Consider the following 20,098-nt stretch of genomic DNA (forward strand, 5'->3'; position numbering starts at 1 on the left):
GGACTATGATCTTAAGAGACATGTGATTTGTGGAAATGTGTGTAGCAACATATTAAATGTTTATAAATTCCATCCAAAAATTATTGTTATTATTACTATGTTTATCTAATTCAATGAGTTGGCAGAATCGTTAGCATGCCAGGTGAAACGCTTAGTGGTATTTTGTCTGCCGCTATGTTCTGATTTCAAAGTCTGCTGAAGTTGACTTTGCCTTTCATCCTTTCACAGTCGACAAAATTTCAGGCCTTGTGCCTATAACAGAAATTATTATTATTATTATTATTATATTTATCAGAAATTTTAAAAATATAAAATTTGTGGAGAGCTAAGGCTTTGAATGAACAAACAGCAACAGAGTGGATATAGAGAGTAAACAATTGACAAAGACAAACAGTAAGGGTAATTAGGCCAAGACACATTGTAATGGGTAACATCTGGGAGAAATTTTGAAAAGATATAGAATAAATAGAAGAGAAGAAAATAGTAGAAGAGTATAATGTTGGTGAGGCGAGGGAAGTGACATCTAGCTAGGTAGATGAAGATGAAGAGGCTTATATGCACATATATAATATAGTATACTGTGATGAGGTGGAGGCGCAATGGCCCAGTGGTTAGGGCAGCGGACTCGCGGTCGGAGGATTGTGGTTTTGATTCCCAGACCGGGCATTGTGTGTGTTTATTGAGCGAAAACACCTAAAGCTCCATGAGGCTCTGGCAGGGGGTGGGGGCGGGGTGGCGACCCCTGTTGTACTCTTTCGCCCCAAATTTCTCTCACTGTTTCTTGAGTAACACTGCGATGGACTGGTGTCCTGTCCAGCTGGGGGGAACACATACGCCATAGAAACCGGGAAACCGGGCGCATGAGCCTGGCTAGGCTTTAAAGAGCCGAAAAAAAAAAAAATACTATGATGAGAAGAGGAATTTAATGTTCTGAGAGAGAGAGTGAGAGACAGAGACAGAGAGAGAGACAGAGACAGAGAGAGAGACAGAGACAGACAGACAGAAAGAAAGTGAGAGAGAGAAAGAAAAAGTGAGAGAGGGAGGCAATCCCGAAAGTTAAACTATGAAACATCATTTCATTATTTAAAATCAAATGAAAACAAAATGAACAATTTCAATGTTATTCCTGTAATTCTTGTTTGTATTTGAACAGGGTGGAATGAAGGCTGTGTTATGGACAGATGCGTTCCAGGTGATCATGATGATGATCGGGTTACTCGCAACACTCATTGAAGGATCCATCCGAGCTGGAGGCTTTGCAAGTGCCTGGAAGAGCGCTGAAGCGACTGGAAGAGTTGTTTTCAATGAGTTAGTAATTTTTAATATGTTTTTATTGGATTTTTCCTTTCAAATTGACTGGGAATAATTTTTTTTTTTTAATTGCTTAATTAGTACCTGATTATAGAAATAAATATTGGAGTGAATTATTTTGATTAAGCCCTTCAAGATAGTGCCCCAGTATGGCCACAATCATTGAAACAAGTGAAGGATAAAGGTAATCATCATCATCATCATCATCATCATCATCGTCATCATCATCATCGTCATCATCATCATTTCATATCTTTTGTTTGTTTCAGTCATTGGACTGTGGCCATATTGGAGCACCACCTCGAAGAGTTCAGTTGAACAAATCAACCACATTATTATTTTTTAAGTCTGGTGCTTCTTTTATCAGTTTATCAGCCAAGCTGCTATGTTAAAGGGATGTAAACAAACCAACTTTAGTTGTCAAGTACATGGCAGGGCAACTCAAACACAAAGACACTTACTCACATACTCACACACACACACACACACACACACACACACATGTACACTCATACACAGACATGTGCACTTCTTTCATGCTTTGGACTGTGGCCATACTGGGGCAACTGCTCTGAAGGGTTTAGTTGAACAAATCAAACCGAGTTCTTATTTCTTGAAAATGGTATTTATTCCCTTGGCTTCTTTCTACCAAACAAATAAGTGTCAGGGGTGCAAACAAACCAACACCAGTTCTGAAGTAGTGGTAGGGGACAAACAAAATGAGAGACACACATAGATATACTCATACAAACATGTGTCTGTGAGCATGTTTGTGTGTATGTGTGTGCATGTGTGTGTGTGTGTGTGTGTGTGTGTGTGTGTGTGTGTGTGTGTGTGTGTGTGGTTGTGCACATGTATATATAAATACGAACAGTGATCTTCTGTCAGTTTGATTGACTAAATCCACTCACAAGGCTTTGGTCAGCCTAGGGCTGTAGCAAAAGACACTTGTCCAAGATGTTATGCTGTGGGACTGAACCCTAGACCACACAGTTGGGAACACAGCTTCACATGTGCTTATGTCAAAAAACATTTTCAAGTTAATTTGCTAAAGCTAATTCTACTTCATATTTATTGTGTATTTTGGGAGCACTTTTCTAACTCTAACCTATTTTCTTACTATGTCTGTACAGTTATATGTATGTAATCACACAAACACATAAAAATAAAATTCTAATGAAATAGTTTAGCATTCAGATTAGTTCATCAAATGTAATGTTTATTGATTCATGTTGTTTTCAATTAATTATACATTATCTCATAGCTCTAAGATGGCGAGCTGGCAGAAATGTTAGCATGCCAGGTGAAATGCTTAGCGGTATTTCGTCTGTTTTTATGCTCTGAGTTCAAATTCTGCTGAGGTTGACTTTGCCTTTCATCTTTTTGGGGTTAATAAATTAAGTATCAGTTGCATACTGGGGTCAATCTGATTGACTGGATCCCTCTCCCAAAATTTTGGGCCTTGTGCCTAGAGTCGAAAAGATTATCTCATAGCTCTGAGGTTTTGCTGTTGTGATTGTTTATTTTTAGAATGACATTGTGGGGTAGTTGTAAGAGGCCAGATATGACAGGTATGAAAGTAAAACAGGTAGGATATTTTGGTCAGATATGGCTTAAATGCTAAAGGGTTAAAGAAATGTAGCTTCTTAAAATAATTACAAAGGAAATTTGGTAGTTAAAATAAATTAAGTTGCAATTAAGAAAGGGAACAATTTAATATTTTGGTCTCAGTCTTGTACTGAAGCAGGGAAGTGAGGTAGATCCAGGTGTTGGTATACTAGAATCATAGTATCAAGGAATTTAGTTTTTTATTATTCACCGAGCTTTGAATATGGCATTATAATACCAAAATATCAGCTTGTATTAGATGCTTATTCCTTTATGTAGGAACTAGGATAACTGTTCAAACCATGCTATTATGGATGACTGATGTTAAAGGTTGGTGATGATGGTAATGAATTCAAAGGGTCAGGAACTCAGGGACAGACTGCCTGGGTAGGCAAGATAGACAGTGCTTACCCTGAATGAAATAGATCAATAGTAACATTTTCCTTTTATGGTAAAATATGCAGTACATATTTTACCATAAAATAAAATATATATAATATATATACATACACATATGATGGGCTTCTTTCAATTTCCATTTACCAAATCTACTTACAAAGCTTTGGTCAGCACAAGGCTTTATTAGAAGACAGTTGCCCAAGGTGCCATACAGAGGGGCTGAACCCAGAAATATGTGGTTGGGAAGTAAGCTTCTTACCATGTGGTCACACTTGTTTATTAGAATCTTTGTGGAAAATTTTGATACATTTATTGACATGTATATGTATGTATGTATGTTTCAGCTTTGATCCGGACCCTAAAGTGAGACATTCATTTTGGTCATTGACAGTTGGAGGTTTCTTCACATGGGTTGCCATTTATGGAGTAAACCAAGCACAAGTCCAGCGTGCATGCACATGTAAAACACTGCGAGGTGCTCAGCTGTAAGTCTGCCCTAGTCTTTTACTCTTTTTATTGATATTATATATACTGTACTATTATATACTTATTGATATTTTATATACTTGGAGAAGCCTCACCCTTAGGGAGGTTTTCTTCTTGGCTTTTGTAATATATATTATCTGTTTTCTTTTTTTCTGTACACACACACACACACACACGCGCGCGTGCGTGCGTGTGTATGTGTGTGTATCAAATTGTCCAACCCATGCTAGCATGGAAGGTGGACGTTAAACGATGATGATATATTAAACACAGGATAATGCTAATATAACATGAACAGGATAGAGCAGGGGTTTTCAAACTTTTTGACTTGCGGACCCCTTTATATTTCAGGCTTTACCTTAGGGACCCCCTTATAAACACTTATGAAATTTATACATAAATATTTGCTTAAAATAACATATATTTTTACATTTATTTATTTAACAGTATTTAACAAATAGGTTTATTGTCAATTAAAAGATTTCGATTAAAAAACATATATAAAATCAAATTGCCCATAAAAAGTATTTGCTGTCTACGGACCCCCTGTCTTGTCCTTGCAGACCCCCTGTCTTGTCGTTGCGGACCCCCTGTCTTGTCCTTGCGGACCCCCTGTGGTCTGCGGACCACAGTTTGAAAACCCCTGGGATAGAGTACCCATATGGGTAGTTTATTCTGTTCATGCTACATTATTAGCATTATCCTGCATTTCAGATTTGAGAATAAAAAATTACTTCCTTAACTTTTGAGACATCTCAATGCTTCTAAAGCAAACTTTGTTTACTTTCATCATGTATGCACACACACACAAACACACACACACACACACACACACACACACACACACACACACACATATTTATCACATGCTCCAGGGGCTATTCAGAGGTATTGCAGGCTCTTCTGAATTCATCACAATATCAAAAAGTCTTTCATACCATCAGTAGCTATCTCAGGCTCACACACACACACACACACACACACACACACACACACACTGCATAAAATGGGCATCTTTCAGAGTCTATTCACTAGGCTTTAGTTGACCTGGTACTGTAGAAGACATTAGCTCAAGTTATGCTACACAGCAGGATTGAACCCAAGGCCACATGATTGGCAAGTGAGCCTCCCAACCACACAGTCAAATATTTTTAAATGTGAATTATTATCTAAACTGTATTACTTTATTGTCTTAAACTTTGTAAATAAAGGGATCCCAGAATTAGTTATCTATTTCAATGAAATCTGGCTAATTTAAAAAAAAACTGACAGAATTTTATGTTTATTATTTAATTATGATACCAAAACGAATAGATTTATAAATCTTACATCAAAATCGCATTAGAAATTTCCAACATATGCTCCACCTGAATTCCTGCAAATTTCAAATCTAACCTTAGCGCTGTGAAGCACATTTTGAAGCAATGCAGGTGTTATCACTTGTACAACAAATTGAATGCATTCTTTAAGTTTAGGTAAACTGTAGCTCCATCCTGTGGATGGAAGCAGAGAAGATGATTGCAGCCAAATTGTAAAAGTGGCTGTCATGGATAGATAGGTGAGATCCAACAGGATTGAATCATCATCATCATCATCATAGAATATAAAATCATAAAAATGATTGTAAAATTATAAAATTGGTGACACAGCACATTAGTGACACGTAAAAGGCACCCACTAGCCTCTTGAAGTGGTTGGCATTGGGAAGAGCATCCAGCCCTAGAAACCAAGCCAAATTCAAACTAGAACCTAGTGTAGCTCTTCTGCTTACCAGTTCTAGTCAAATTGTCTAACCCATGCCAACATTAAAAAAAAAAAAAAACGGATATTAAATGACTATGAACAAAATTTTAAAATTTATACATTTTTAAGTCATATCAAACATGATAAACATGAATAAAAGTGAGTTTTTTAAAAATTGTCTAATTTCAGTGAAATAAAGAGCTAATTCTGGGACATCTTGCATTAATTCAAATGGTTGAAAGTTGTTAATTGAAGAATTCAGAACTAAATGTGTTTGTGTGATTTGTCTGCTCAAATTCTTTCAATAAGGAATATTTATTTACTTACATTATTTACATTATTTACATTTGTCGGATATTTGTCCTCATCTTGTTTGTTGTTAACACGTTTCGGCTGATATACCCTCCAGCCTTCATCAGGTGTCTTGGGGAAATTTCGAACCTGGGTTCTCATTCCTAACGATGTTACTATCATTATATTATTATTATTATTATTATTACTATTATTAATCAGGTCGCTGCCGTGAATCGAACTCGGAACCTTGGGGTTAGTAGCCCGTGCTCTTAACCACTACGCCATATGCCCGTGGGCAATTATGGGGTGAATTTTAAGGCTTATAAATCTATTATTTTTCTATCCTTCCTCAATACCGGTTCCCATATGCTATTCATATCTGCACTCGGTCTGCTTAGGAGGTTGTTGTGTCCTAGCAGATGTGCTGCTTCTTTTAGTTTTCGTATTTTCCAGTGTTGTTCCCTGTCTATTATTTTAACTTCGTTCCACAGGGGGAGGTGGTTTCCATTTTTCCATACATGATCAGCTATACCTGATTTATCAATATCTCCTCGTGTCACAGCTTTGCGATTTTCTTCTAGCCTTATTTTGAGGGGGCGACATGTTTCGCCTTTGTATAATCTACCACAGCTGCATGGGATGGAGTACACGCAGTTTTTGGTCATATTCTCTTCTGTTGGTGGTTTTACCCGAAGGAGATATTTGCGAAGTGTTGTATTGCTCTTGAATACTGCCCTGATGTCATATGGGCTGCATATCTTTTGTATCTTTTCGGAGAGGCCTTTCACATAGGGTAGACAGACTGTAGACAGTTTATTGGTTTCATCCTCTCTTTTCTTCATAATTGGAGTAGGTAGTATGTTCTTGGGGTAATTGTTTCTTAATAGATTGTTACTGAGCTTGATCATTTCCTCGTGGTGGGTATCACGATCGCTACTTATATTCTTTGCTCATCACCGCAGCGACCTGATTAATAATAGTAATAATAATAATAATAATAATATAATAATAGTAACATCGTTAGGAATGAGAACCCAGGTTCGAAATTTCCCCAAGACACCTGACGAAGGCTGGAGGGTATATCAGCCGAAACGTTGTGCTAACAACAAACAAGATGAGGACAAATATCCGATAAATGTAAATAATGTAAATAATGTAAATAATTCCTCATCTCTTAAATATAGAACTGTATTTATTTACTTGCTCATTTATTTTTCCCCAGAGCAATGTGGCTCAATTTCCCTGGATTAACCATCATTCTCTTGATTTGTTGTTTGATTGGAATGGTCTTGTATGATTTTTACAAAACTTGTGATCCCAAATCATTTAAACTCATAACTCAAGGTGATCAGGTAAGTTTCCAATAAGAATTTTCTGATTGTATATACAGTTTTCAGTGCAATGTATTGCTAGTTATGTATTTAGCTCCTTTATACATCATTACCTGTCCTAGGGGTCCATTCTCTTCATATCATTTACAAGTAAACTTAGATTTATTTTCGTAAGTCACAAATTGTAATTTTTTTTTTTACTTTTATCAAATTATGGTACTTATTTTATCATCTTATACTCATTTCAGTAATTTGACTATGGCCATGCTGGGACACTACTGGAAAGGGTTTTGTCAAACAAAACAAATACAATACTTGTTTTTTTAAGACTTGTACTCATTATATCAGCCTCTTTTGTTAAACAGCTAAGTTACAGAGACATAAACAAACCAGTGCTGGCTGTCAAGCACTGGAACAGTGGGGTACAAACATGAGCACAAAGAAACACACACATACACACAATGGGCTTCCATACAATTTCCATCTGATGAAGGCTGGAGGGTATATCAGCTGAAATATTGTGTTAACAACAAGATGAGGACAAATAATGTAAATAATGTACATAATTCCTCATCTCTTAAATATAGAACTGTATTATAAAGACACATACACAGACACACACACACACACCAATATATATATATATTATGTGCTTCTTTCAGTTTCCATCAGTTTCCATCTGCCAAATCCCCCCCACAAGGCTTTGGTTGGCTCAAGGCTATAGTAAAAGACACAGTGGGACTAAACCTGGGACCATGTGGTAGGGAAGCAAGCTTCTCACAACACAGCCATGTCTATGTCTTAGAAACAAAAAAATATCAGCAGAGCTCAAGCCTGTAGAGGCTAAAACTGACACCTAAAGACTTTGTCTCTGTCTGGACAGAGAAGAAAGCATAGTCTTTTGCTGATGTGGTTCTCATAAGACTGGAAAGTAATCACTTCAACCCGTTTTTCTGATAGGCATCGATATGTAATAAAGAAGCTTGCTTTGCAGCCATATAAATTTTGGTTTCAGTCCCACTGCATGATACCTTGAGCAAGTATCTTCTACTATAGCCTCAAGCCAACCATAGCCTTGTGAGTAGATTTGGTAGATGGAAACTGTGTGGACGTCTGTCATATATATATGTGTGTGTGTGCATGTGTAGCATTTGTGTTTATGTTTATCACTCATCACCGCTTGACAATCAACATTGGTTTATTTACATACTCGTAACTTTGCTGTTTGGCAAAGGAAACTGATAAAAGAAACTTACAAGCTTAAAATAGAAACTGAGGTCAATTTGTTTGATTAAACATTTTGGGGATGTGCCCCATTATGGTCATAGTTTAATGATTGAAGCAAATAAAAGAAAAATAGAGAGAAAGAAAAACCTGCAATATAAACAGTTTTGTTTACTTTTTTTGCAGGGATTTTACTGCTTCCTAAGGGGCCCTTCTGCTGGGGGTGATTTCAAGTCTTTTGTTACCATATTTTTGTTGAAATACACTGCTTTTGTTTGTGCCAATAAATTTTGAAAACACTGGTGTTAGTAAAATATCTGTTATGATTCATTTGGTGTTTGGAACATAAATTAACTTGAAATTTTGGTGGAAGGGTTTAATTTAGGTCACTTTGAAACAGAAAGCTTGTATCATGAAAAGAGAGGAGTGGTTTGAGGGAAGTTGCTATCAAGAGGGTTAAGCTATTTGCTGCTGATATAATCCCCGTAGTCTTCACTGAAAATTTCATTTCAACTTTATTGGAAATTGTGTGTGTGTGCGTGTGTGTGTGTATGTGTGTGTGTGTGTGTGTGTGTGTGTGTGTGTGTGTGTGTGTGTGTGTGTGCTCTCTTGAGCTGTTTTGCTTTTATAGTTTGCCTTTTTATTACTATTTTTCTTAACATTTACCTGGCTTATTCAGAATGATGACATGTGCCATTGACATTTCAGACCCAGGTTTACTGCATAAATTGCACACAAATTAACATGTATAAAGAGTCTTTACTCTGAGGTAAAGCAATATACTTACCTACAAACACACATACACACAAACATGTACTCACACACACAAACACACACACACACATGTGTCAGAGTGCATCTTTTGACCAAGTTTGCATCCATGATGCTGATAACATCATAAGACTTGGAAGGCAGCTCTCTGAGCAGCATTTCTTGTCTGATAATCTTAAATACATACCCAAGGAAATCACACGGCTCGACTGCAACATATCATCAGATGAAAGAATGAGCATATATGAGCAGAAGACCATGCATGGATATGATAGTAGAAAGCTCCAAGATGATAGTAACATTGGTCATCGAAGCAATTTATCATGAACCAATAGCCGGATTACTATCTCCCACTTTGAAGGGCATGTGTTTGCAATCCAGAAACAGGAAATATCTACCAAATACCTGATGCACAAAATGTTATCACGGTATTATCTACAATGAGACATGATGTTGTAGCTAGGACACTATATAATGAAGTTCCAATCCATCACTGGAACTGTAAAAATCTGTAAACCTTTCCAAAAGTTTACCATTTAGATATATATGAGCATGTCTAGATATGCAACTATATGCATGTGAATACATATATAAAACAAAACAGACAAATCTGCACATAGACATACATACATGCATACAAACAAAAATACCCTGTTGTTGATGTTGAAATTCCAATGAAGGAACCTTGGGTCTAGGTTAGAAACTGACTCTTTCTCTATTGGCAAGAAATCTTGAAATAAAACTGAACAATGACATATATACATGCATACATAAATACATACATACATATAATACATGCATACATACATATATACGTACATGGATACATGCATAGATACATACACGTGTGGGTGGATATAACATATTTTATTGAAAGTACATGTGTTTATCTTGTCCTATATTTTTAGCTGCTTCCTTTGTTTGTAATGGATATTCTGGGTGAGATGAAAGGGCTGCCTGGCTTGTTTGTGTCCTGTTTGTTTAGCGGTGCCTTAAGGTAAGAACTTTTATATTAATCTATTAATTCAAAGTAACACTTATCTGTTTGTGATTCAGTAAATAAGTTACATAATACAGGGTACAACAAAGTCCCTCACATTCCCGAAAAGGTTATGAGAACAAATATGCTTTATATACCAGTTCAAACTCTGACAATAACACAAAAACAAAACACACACACACACAAACTCTGACAATAACACACACACACACACACACACACACACACACACACACACACACACACACACACACACACACACACACACAAAGAAAACAATAAAAACAATTATTAGCTACAGGGACACTCTGTTATCACTTGCCTAACTTTATTAGCTGTACACTAATAGCCCTATAAAACATAGGAAGCTTTTCTATTACACCAACACCATCATCATCGTCATCATCATTTAACGTCTGTTTTCCATGCTGGCATGGGTTTGATGGTCTGATCAGAGCTGGCAAACTAGAGAACTACGCCAGGCTCTAGTAATCTGTTTTTGGCTTGGTTTCTATGGCTAGATGCTTTTCCTGATATAAACCACTTTGCAGAGTATAGTGGGTACTTATTGTGTGACGCTGAGACAGGTGCCTTTTTCATAGCACTGGCACAAGTGCTTTTTATGAGAAATGGCTTCAGTGGGGTCACCAAATAACTAGTAAGACAAAGACCTCTTAACTGAAGAGGGAGTGAATTTAAGAGAAACGGTTGTGTGCCAGGTGAGAGGACAAAATACCTATATCAACTAATATATAGTTGTTATGAGGTGTGTTTGATAACACAGTCTCCACCCATCTCATTTGATTGTTTTTTTTTTATTGAAGCCAATGTGTAGTTAATGATGAAGTTGAGAGAAAAATCAAAGAAAAGAATTTTATCAATAAGTTCAAACCCATTTTAAATGGACAGTTATAGTAATGGTGATAATTATAATGATGATGGTGATAATAATAATGATAATAATAATAATAATAATAATAGTAATAATAATAATAATAATAATAAGCACTACTGCTACCACCACTACCACCTTATGATTGCATAATGCATGAAAGTACTAGCTTATTGCAATTCTGTAAGATTGTAAAAATTGCAAATAATAAAATATGAAAATCAGACTCGGCTGGAATTTTATTGATTAAAATATATATATCATCATCATCATCATTTAACGTCCACTTTCTTTGCTAGCATGAGTTGGACGATTTGACTGCAGACTGGCAAACCAGATGGCTACACCAGGCTCCAATCTGATTTGGCAGAATTTCTACAGCTGGATGCCCTTCCTAATGCCAATCACTCCGAGAGTGGAGTGGGTGCTTTTATGTGCCACCAGCACGAAGGCCAGTCAGGCGGTACTAGCAACGGCCACACTCAAAATGGTGTATTTTATATGCCACCTGCACAGGAGCCAGTCCAGCGATATATATATATATATATATATATATATGTATATATATAAAGGAGGCAGTCAGAATTTTGGATAATTCTTTATTAGTGCTTTTGCTCATTTATCTCTTTTGTTCATTATCATTGGTTTCAAGTAAAAAATTGAAACCAAAATAATAAAAACAGAACATTTCCTCGTCTTTTACCTGGATTGAATTAGAACTATATATATATATATATATATATATACTAATGCTCAGACAACACCACTGACCAAACACGAATAAATAGGGAAAATAATCTTATTCAAAAATACAGACCACAGCTCAACATACTCTAACATAAGCCCCCTCCCCAGGTGCACGCCCAAAACAAAGACACACAGATACGCAAAATCACACACACACCAATACAATGCAAACCTCCGACACGAACACACTTACACACATACACACACACACACACACAATCACAATATCTCCACACTAGAGCACAAACCCACATACATTTCAAGAAAAAACACATGCATATATACATGCATATATACACTTACAATACAATTGTAGGAACCACAACCAACACCCATACACACATATGTAAACAGGTACATGCACACACCTACACACCACTCCGGCAACCACAAATCATATTCACACATGCATATTTGCATACATATGTACACACACATACAAACACCATACGCCTGTTCCCCAGTAAAAATGTCACACACACACTCAAAAGAAAAACACACACAATACAATCCCAACAATCACAACAAACACTCACAAGGGATCTTTTTTAAAACGGGGGCCACATTTTTCATTAATGTTTTACGTAGTGTTTTTGGTACCGAAAGACTTTCAAACTTCGTATACTTATCTATTTCGTGTTATAGAACAGAAAAATATTTTTGTATTCAAATTTATTTCATGTAAAAAATTGTCTTATTTCGATAATTTCACCCAATCACTGACAAGTTGTTTACATTTACTCCTTTGGCTGATTAAGCGGTGTAAAGCGTATTTAATCTCCATAACCCTAACACATTCTACCAGTGTTCCAAGTTTCAAAGTGTTTCGTTAATGAAAAATGTGGCCCCCGTTTTAAAAAAGATCCCTCACAAGCACACATGCACAGAAGCATGCACACACAATGACACACCTCCCCGACAAATACAAGCCATATAGACGCACTCACACAAACACACCCACACGTATACACACACATACTGTACTAACAATACAAACAAAACTAATCACTCACAATTACAGCGCACACACACATGTACACATATACACCAGGAAACTACACAAACCATACCCACATACACACATACAAACGCATACCCAGTACCAACATACACGGAACACACATGCACACACATACACATCACCTGGATAAACCCAACGTACAAGGATACCTAATAAATACAACACACACATACATGCTCACACACACATGCACCCTCATGCACACACATACAGTTGCTCCCTCACACACACACGCACCACAATGACAATTCAAACACAAACATACTTAGAGACACACACAAACTCACGTACACACACATAACACCCCCACCAACACACAACACAAATAGACATATGCACACATACAGACATACACATACATATGAACCATCACACACACATACGGTTGCTTACACACACACACACACACCACAAGGGTATTTAAAACAACACACTCACTCAGACACAGAGAGAGACACATACACACTCACGTACACACACTCCCACACTCACACAAAACACTCCCACGCACACACACAGATGCACACATACATACACACACAGATGCACACATATGTACACACCCTCACAAATACATACGGTTGCTCTCTCACACACACGCACCACAAGGACGATTAAAACAACACATACATACTCAGAAAAATAGATATACGCACACTCTCACGTACACACACCTAACATCCCCACTGACACAAAAAACACACAAACACACATACACACGCACTCACACACGCACTCACGCACACACACGAACAAACACATATACACATACACATACATGCGCACACACAACACCCTAACAAATATTAATCACACACATACACACTCACACAAACGTGCACACACATACACACACCATCCTACCATAGATAAAATACACACATACTCATATACACATGCCACACACGCACACATACAGACATACACATACATATGAACCATCACACACATACGTTTGCTTACACACACACACACACACACACACACCACAAGGATATTTAAAACAACACACCCACTCAGACAGAGAGACACACACACACACTCCCACACTCACACAAAACACTCCCATGCACACATACACACACATACGCACACATACGTACACACCCTCACACATACATACGGTTGCTCTCACACACACACACCACAAGGACGATCAAAACAACACATACATACTCAGACAAAGAGATATACGCACACTCTCACGTACACACACCTAACATCCCCACCGACACAAAAAACACTCAAACACACACTCATATACACATTCCACAATAAACTCTGGGACCAATAAAAACGACACACACACACACGGGCACAAACACACATATATACGCACACACATAGAGATGTGCACAAAACCAGTCCCAAAAACCAGTGAACCATGACAGACTAAGTCACAGACCAACCAAAAATAAAAAAAATCCTTTTTAACTCTTCTTCCCTCCCACCCCAGCTAGCCAGTCATACTGTCTCTTAAGACAGCAAAACATTCCCTCAATATACACAAGAGAAAAAAGCCAGGTCAGTTCCTCCTCAACTTTATTCGATTATCAAAGAATATGTATATGTATTTTTCCATATATGTATTTTCATACACTGTTTTTAATATTTTCATCTTATTATCAGAGAATGTGTGATAATCAGTATGTAACACTACAAAGTTCATACAAAGCTTTATACTTTAAATATATTTTATCATCAAAGAATGTATATATGCATTTTAATACTCAAACTGTTTTTTAACATTTTTTATTATTCTCAAAGACTTTTGATAATCTTTTTCTAAAAAAGTGAAACCGGTTAAGTAAATAAATATTTTAAAAATAAGTGCATTTTCAAACCATCTTTCATATATATTTCCACTCGTACGGTATTCCACAACTTTACTTTATTATATATATATATATATATATATATATATACACACACGTGTGTGTATATATATATATATATATATATACACACACGTGTGTGTGTGTGTGTATGAGGTTCAGTGTTCTTTGTTTTCAATCATCCATGGACACATGTCTTACATAAGAAATTACTATTTCATATGAAACAGGTGAAGATTGACAACAGGAAGAGTAGTACTAGACACATATTTTATTTTATCAACCCAGGATGAATAAAAAGCAAAATTGACCTCAGCTGAATTTAAACACTGATCACAAAAGTCTGTAACTATATATCACAATGTTTTTCCTCTCATGCTCAAACAATTCTTTGTTGCAAATTGCCTTTGATGTGATTAATATTGTTAATGTTTTTATGTCTTTTAATTCCTTTAGCTATTTATTTTAATCATTATATATTTTGGGGATTTATTTTAGTACAATTTCATCCGGATTAAATTCACTTTCTACTGTAATCCTTCAAGATGTCATAAAGGCTTATATTGTGAAGGATTTACCTGAAAAAAAAGCAACTATTATTTCCAAAATTCTAGGTAAGTAGAATGCCGTAATGTTTTTGAAAACATTTCTATAGATTTTATTATTTCTTTCTACAATCTATTTCTAAAGTAAATGATTTAATCCTTTTGGTATCAACTCACCTGAGGCTACCTTGAACCTGTGATACAAAATTGGACATTTTGAAGTGTTTGTATTTAAGCTTAAGCTTTCTTCAGCATTGCAAATTATCAGGCAATCATCACAAATTCTTGTGTCATGAAAAAAGCACCCATTAATATTGTGAGACAAATTTTTGGTTAAGCCATGTTCCAATCTCCCAGCTTTATTCTTAAATGATGTGAAAAGGTTGCATGAATGAGTGTGCCAAACGGGCTTTCACTTTTATATAAGTACAAAAACTATAATTGCTAGTCTCTTACACAGTAAAATTTACAATCTCCCTATTGAAAAGTGCTGTAAAATATTCCCTTTCCTGTGATGATGGCTGTATCTATGCAAAATTTATGAAACATGAATTGACAATGTTTGTTGTTTAAAGGCTAATGTTGGAGAGTTCAGTTATTTCATTAAACCTTTCATAGAGAATGAACTTCATTATAAATATCATCACAAAAGAATTAATGCTTTGACTTTTATCTTTTACTTGATTCAGTCATTGGACTGCAGCCATACTGGGGTACTATTTTGAAGGGTTTAGTTCTCAACTGGAGGTTTACAACTGGGGTCTATATGGCTCTTTGGGGCCAATATAAGATTTTGCTCTTAAAATACACAATATTTTAACAATTTTTTTTAATAGAATTCCTAATAATATTTTATTATAAAAATATAACATGATTTTTTAAAACATCGAATGAAACCAAAGGGGTCCAAAGGTAAAAATGGTTGAGAAACAATGATTTAATTGAACAAATTGACCAAGTACTTATTTTAAAGCCAGATACTTACTTTATCAGTCACTTTTGCCAAACTGCTAAGTTATGAGGATATAAACATACCAATGCCAGCTATCAGTGGTGGTGGCAGAAAAACCCAGACACACACAGACACACATATAACTATACACACACACAAACACACACACATGCTCGCACACACACATGCTCGCACACACACATCTATATGCAACAGGTTTTTTCAGTTTTTGTCTAACAGACTCACTCACAAGATTTTGGTTGGCCCACTGCTAAAGCAGAAGACACTCACCCAAGTTTCCACATAATGGGACTGAACCTGGAACCATGTGGTTAGGAAACAAACTTCATACCACACAGCCACACCTGCACCTATTTTACTGGATTTTCAAAATGATTTTTCACTGCTTTGGGTAATGTGTATTAAAAATTCTAGTCATTGAGAAGACCCGGCAAGACAAGTGAGACCATAACCCATGGCCTTTACCAGGGGGTGTAGCCAGCCCGCTTGTGCGTACCTTTCCTTCTTTGGACACAAAAACCCTGCTTGCGAAGACCTGTTGAGGCAAGTGAAATTGAAATTGAAAATTGAACCAAATTCGTTGACTGGCACCCATGCCAACCTTCCTTCACTGAACACTAAACTCAGCTTGCGAAGACCTGTTGGGGCAAGTGAGATCGAAACTGAACCAAATTCGATGACTGGCACCCATGTCAGTGGAGCGCTAACAGCAACATCTGAGCAGGATTACTGCCAGAGCAACGGTCTCACTTTCATGCCGGTGGCACGTAAAAAGCATCCACAACACTCTCAGAGTGGTTGGCATTAGGAAGGGCATCCAGCTGATGATGATGATGATTGCAACTCTTGTTTTGTGTTGCTCTTATCTTCAAAAGAGTTACAGAAAACCAAGCTTTGGATGACTGGCTGAAGGATTAAATGGTTCTCATACCATTATTAGTTCACTACTTTGTCTACAGTCTATAACATTTAACCCTCACCATTTACGTATTAACCATGTTGTGGATGGTATAACCAAACTGGTACTGACCCGTTATATATGAAGGGTAAACAGAAACAAAACCATTATCATCATCACCATCTTCATTTAATATTCAACTTTCATGTTGGCATAGATTAGACAATTTAATATCAGGACCCAATGAATGAGAGGACTATGTCATGCACCAATATCTGTTTTGGATGCCCTTTCTAATTCCAACCACTTTACGGAAAATTTTGGGTGCTGTTTTTCATGAAACCAACACTAGCAAAGACTGACTTGTAACTTGCAAGACTAAGGCCCTTAAGTGGCTCCTATAACTGGAGGAGAACTGTAAGCAAATTTATATGAAATAGCATTATGCCCCTGTTGTGCTCTTCACAAACCCCGATGTATTTTGAGTAAATGCAGTAGCTGTTATGTGTAGTTTTGCAATGAAACATAAGTGAAAAACATGATTTTTTTTCTTCATATACTTAATAAAATGTTCTAATTTCTTCCAGTTCTTGTTCTTGGAATTGTATGCCTTGCTTTCGCCTACGTTGCTTCTCTTCTTGGTAGTGTGCTACAGGTAATATTCACTTTTATGTACAATATACTACTACTACTACTACTACTACTACTACTACTACTACTACTACTACTACTACTACTTTTAATTTATATCTTGTGGCAAGCTGGTAAAATTGTTAACATGCTGGACAAAATACCTAGCTGCATTTCTTCCAGTTTTATGTTCTGAGTTCAAATCCCACCAAAGTTGATGTTGCCCTCCCTCCTTTCAGAGTTAGTAAAATAAGTACCAGTACTGCACTAGATTCGATAAGATTGCTGGACATGTGCCAAAATTTGAAACAATATTATCCATATATACCCCTGGTTGTGTTTTTGCAATACAAAACCTGCTCCTACTTGTTTGGACACGAACTCACCAGGAGGCATCTGACTGAGCATATAAAATGTTCAGTAGGTAGTTGACACCCGCAGCTAACAGTTGCATACTGTCCTTCTCTTCCAGGTCGTGAAAGCTTACCATAATGTTTATTCTAAATACAGTGAAATTTTTAAGAGTTCATTTTTTTATGGGCATATATGGGTTACAGCAACTGACTGGTAGAATTGTTAGCCCATTGCACAAAATGCTTAGCAGCATTTTTTTCTAGCTTTACATTCTGAGTTCAAATTCTGTCAAAGTCATCTTTACTGTTTGTCCTTTTAGAGAGACGATAAAATAAATACCAGCTGAGCACTGTTGTTGGCACTCCGTCACTTACGATGTCGAGGGTTCCAGTTGATTCGATCAACGGAACAGCCTGCTCGTGAAATTAACGTGCAAGTGGCTGAGCACTCCACAGACACGTGTACCCTTAACGTAGTTCTCGGGGATATCCAGCATGACACAGTGTGACAAGGCTGACCCTTTGAATTACAGGCACAACAGAAACAGGAAGTAAGAGTGAGAGAAAGTTATGGTGAAAGAGTACAGCAGGGTTCGCCACCATCCCCTGCCGGAGCCTCGTGGAGCTTTAGGTGTTTTCGCTCAATAAACACTCACAACGCCGCCCGGTCTGGGAATCGAAACCGCGATCCTATGACCGCGAGTCTGCTGCCCTAACCACTGGGCCATTGCACCTCCACCAACTGAGCACAACAGCCTATGTAATTAACTATACCACCCATCTCTCCCAAAATTTCAGGCCTTTTGCCTATATTAAAAAGAATGCATAAGAGCCAGTGTAATGTGCTCTCGAGGGCATAGCATAAGTTGATGCTACAAAAAGTGTACTCTACTGAGGCATTAATAAATTAGTATGTTGCCATTCCAGAGATAGTTTTTGCTGATATGTACAGCGTACTTGGAATATTTACACTACAAGGATGACAAAGGCCAACATTGTGCTACAGAATTAATAAAGAACCATTGTACAAACAAAACATTAAGATGCTGATTGATTATTCTTTCTAATTTTGGCACAGGGCCAGCAATTTTGAGGGAAAGATATAAGTTGATTACATTGACCCCTGTACTTGACTGTGCCAGTTTGTTACCTAAAGATGAATAATGATATTAATAATGGTTTTAAATTTTGGCACAAGGCCAGTAATTTTGGGGGAGGGTGTAAGTCAACAGGTACTTTGAAAGGATGAAAGGCAAAGTCAACTGTGGTAGAATTTTTACCCCCCACTTTTTTTTTTAGCTTTCTCATAAACCCTCTTATTTTATCATTCTTGTTTTAGTACTTTAAAGTAGCTGGCAATTAGGAAGGGAATGCAGCCATAGAAACCAAGCCAAAGCTGGCATTGTGGCTTGTTACAGTTCTGCAGCTCATTGGGTCCCATCAAATTGTCCAACCCATAGCAGTATGGAGAATAGACATTGAAAGATGATGCCAATGAGGGTAAAGTAGCAGAGAACTAAAAGGAGAATGATTAAATAAGAGGGTTAATGAGTAAGCTAAAAAAAGGGTAAAAATAGAGCTATAGTATACTATACAAGAAAAACCACTACATGGGCAATATCTGCAAATTTTAAACTGAATGGAAATAAAGAAATATTGCTGCAATGGCCGAGGAAAGCAAGACAAGCATTTTTTATTGTGACATAGAATGAAAGCCTTTCTTCTGGAAGCTGGCAAAAACATGTATTGAACCAGACTACATTATGCAGCTGCAGAATATGACAGAAACGTTAGCACGCTGGGCGAAATGCTTAGCGGTATTTCGTCTGCCATTACATTCTGAGTTCAAATTCCGCCGAGGTCGACTTTGTCTTTTATCCTTTCGGGGTCGATAAATTAAGTACCAGTTATGCACTGGGGTCGATGTAATCGACTTAATCCCTTTGTCTGTCCTTGTTTGTCCCCTCTATGTTTAGCCCCTTGTGGGCAATAAAGAAATAAGAATATTCAAAGATTGGGAATAATTGTTCACATTGC

The 20,098-nt window shown here is 36.9% G+C and overlaps 1 protein-coding gene across 10 annotated transcripts in view; it reads left to right on the forward strand.

The window, feature by feature from the left end:
* Positions 1-20,098, forward strand: part of LOC106880479 (sodium-coupled monocarboxylate transporter 1) — a 176,379-nt gene that overhangs the window by 78,425 nt on the left and 77,856 nt on the right. For all 10 annotated transcript variants that reach the window (XM_089349493.1, XM_052966176.2, XM_089349492.1 and 7 more), the window contains 6 exons: positions 1,154-1,308; positions 3,663-3,803; positions 7,064-7,193; positions 10,076-10,164; positions 15,161-15,276; positions 17,666-17,733. In XM_089349493.1, coding sequence (XP_089205619.1) covers positions 1,154-1,308; positions 3,663-3,803; positions 7,064-7,193; positions 10,076-10,164; positions 15,161-15,276; positions 17,666-17,733 — 699 coding nt within the window. The remainder of the gene's footprint in view (positions 1-1,153; positions 1,309-3,662; positions 3,804-7,063; positions 7,194-10,075; positions 10,165-15,160; positions 15,277-17,665; positions 17,734-20,098) is intronic.

Source organism: Octopus bimaculoides, chromosome 3, assembly GCF_046866305.1.
Source record: "Octopus bimaculoides isolate indiv1 chromosome 3, ASM4686630v1, whole genome shotgun sequence".
Lineage (NCBI taxonomy): Eukaryota > Metazoa > Mollusca > Cephalopoda > Octopoda > Octopodidae > Octopus > Octopus bimaculoides.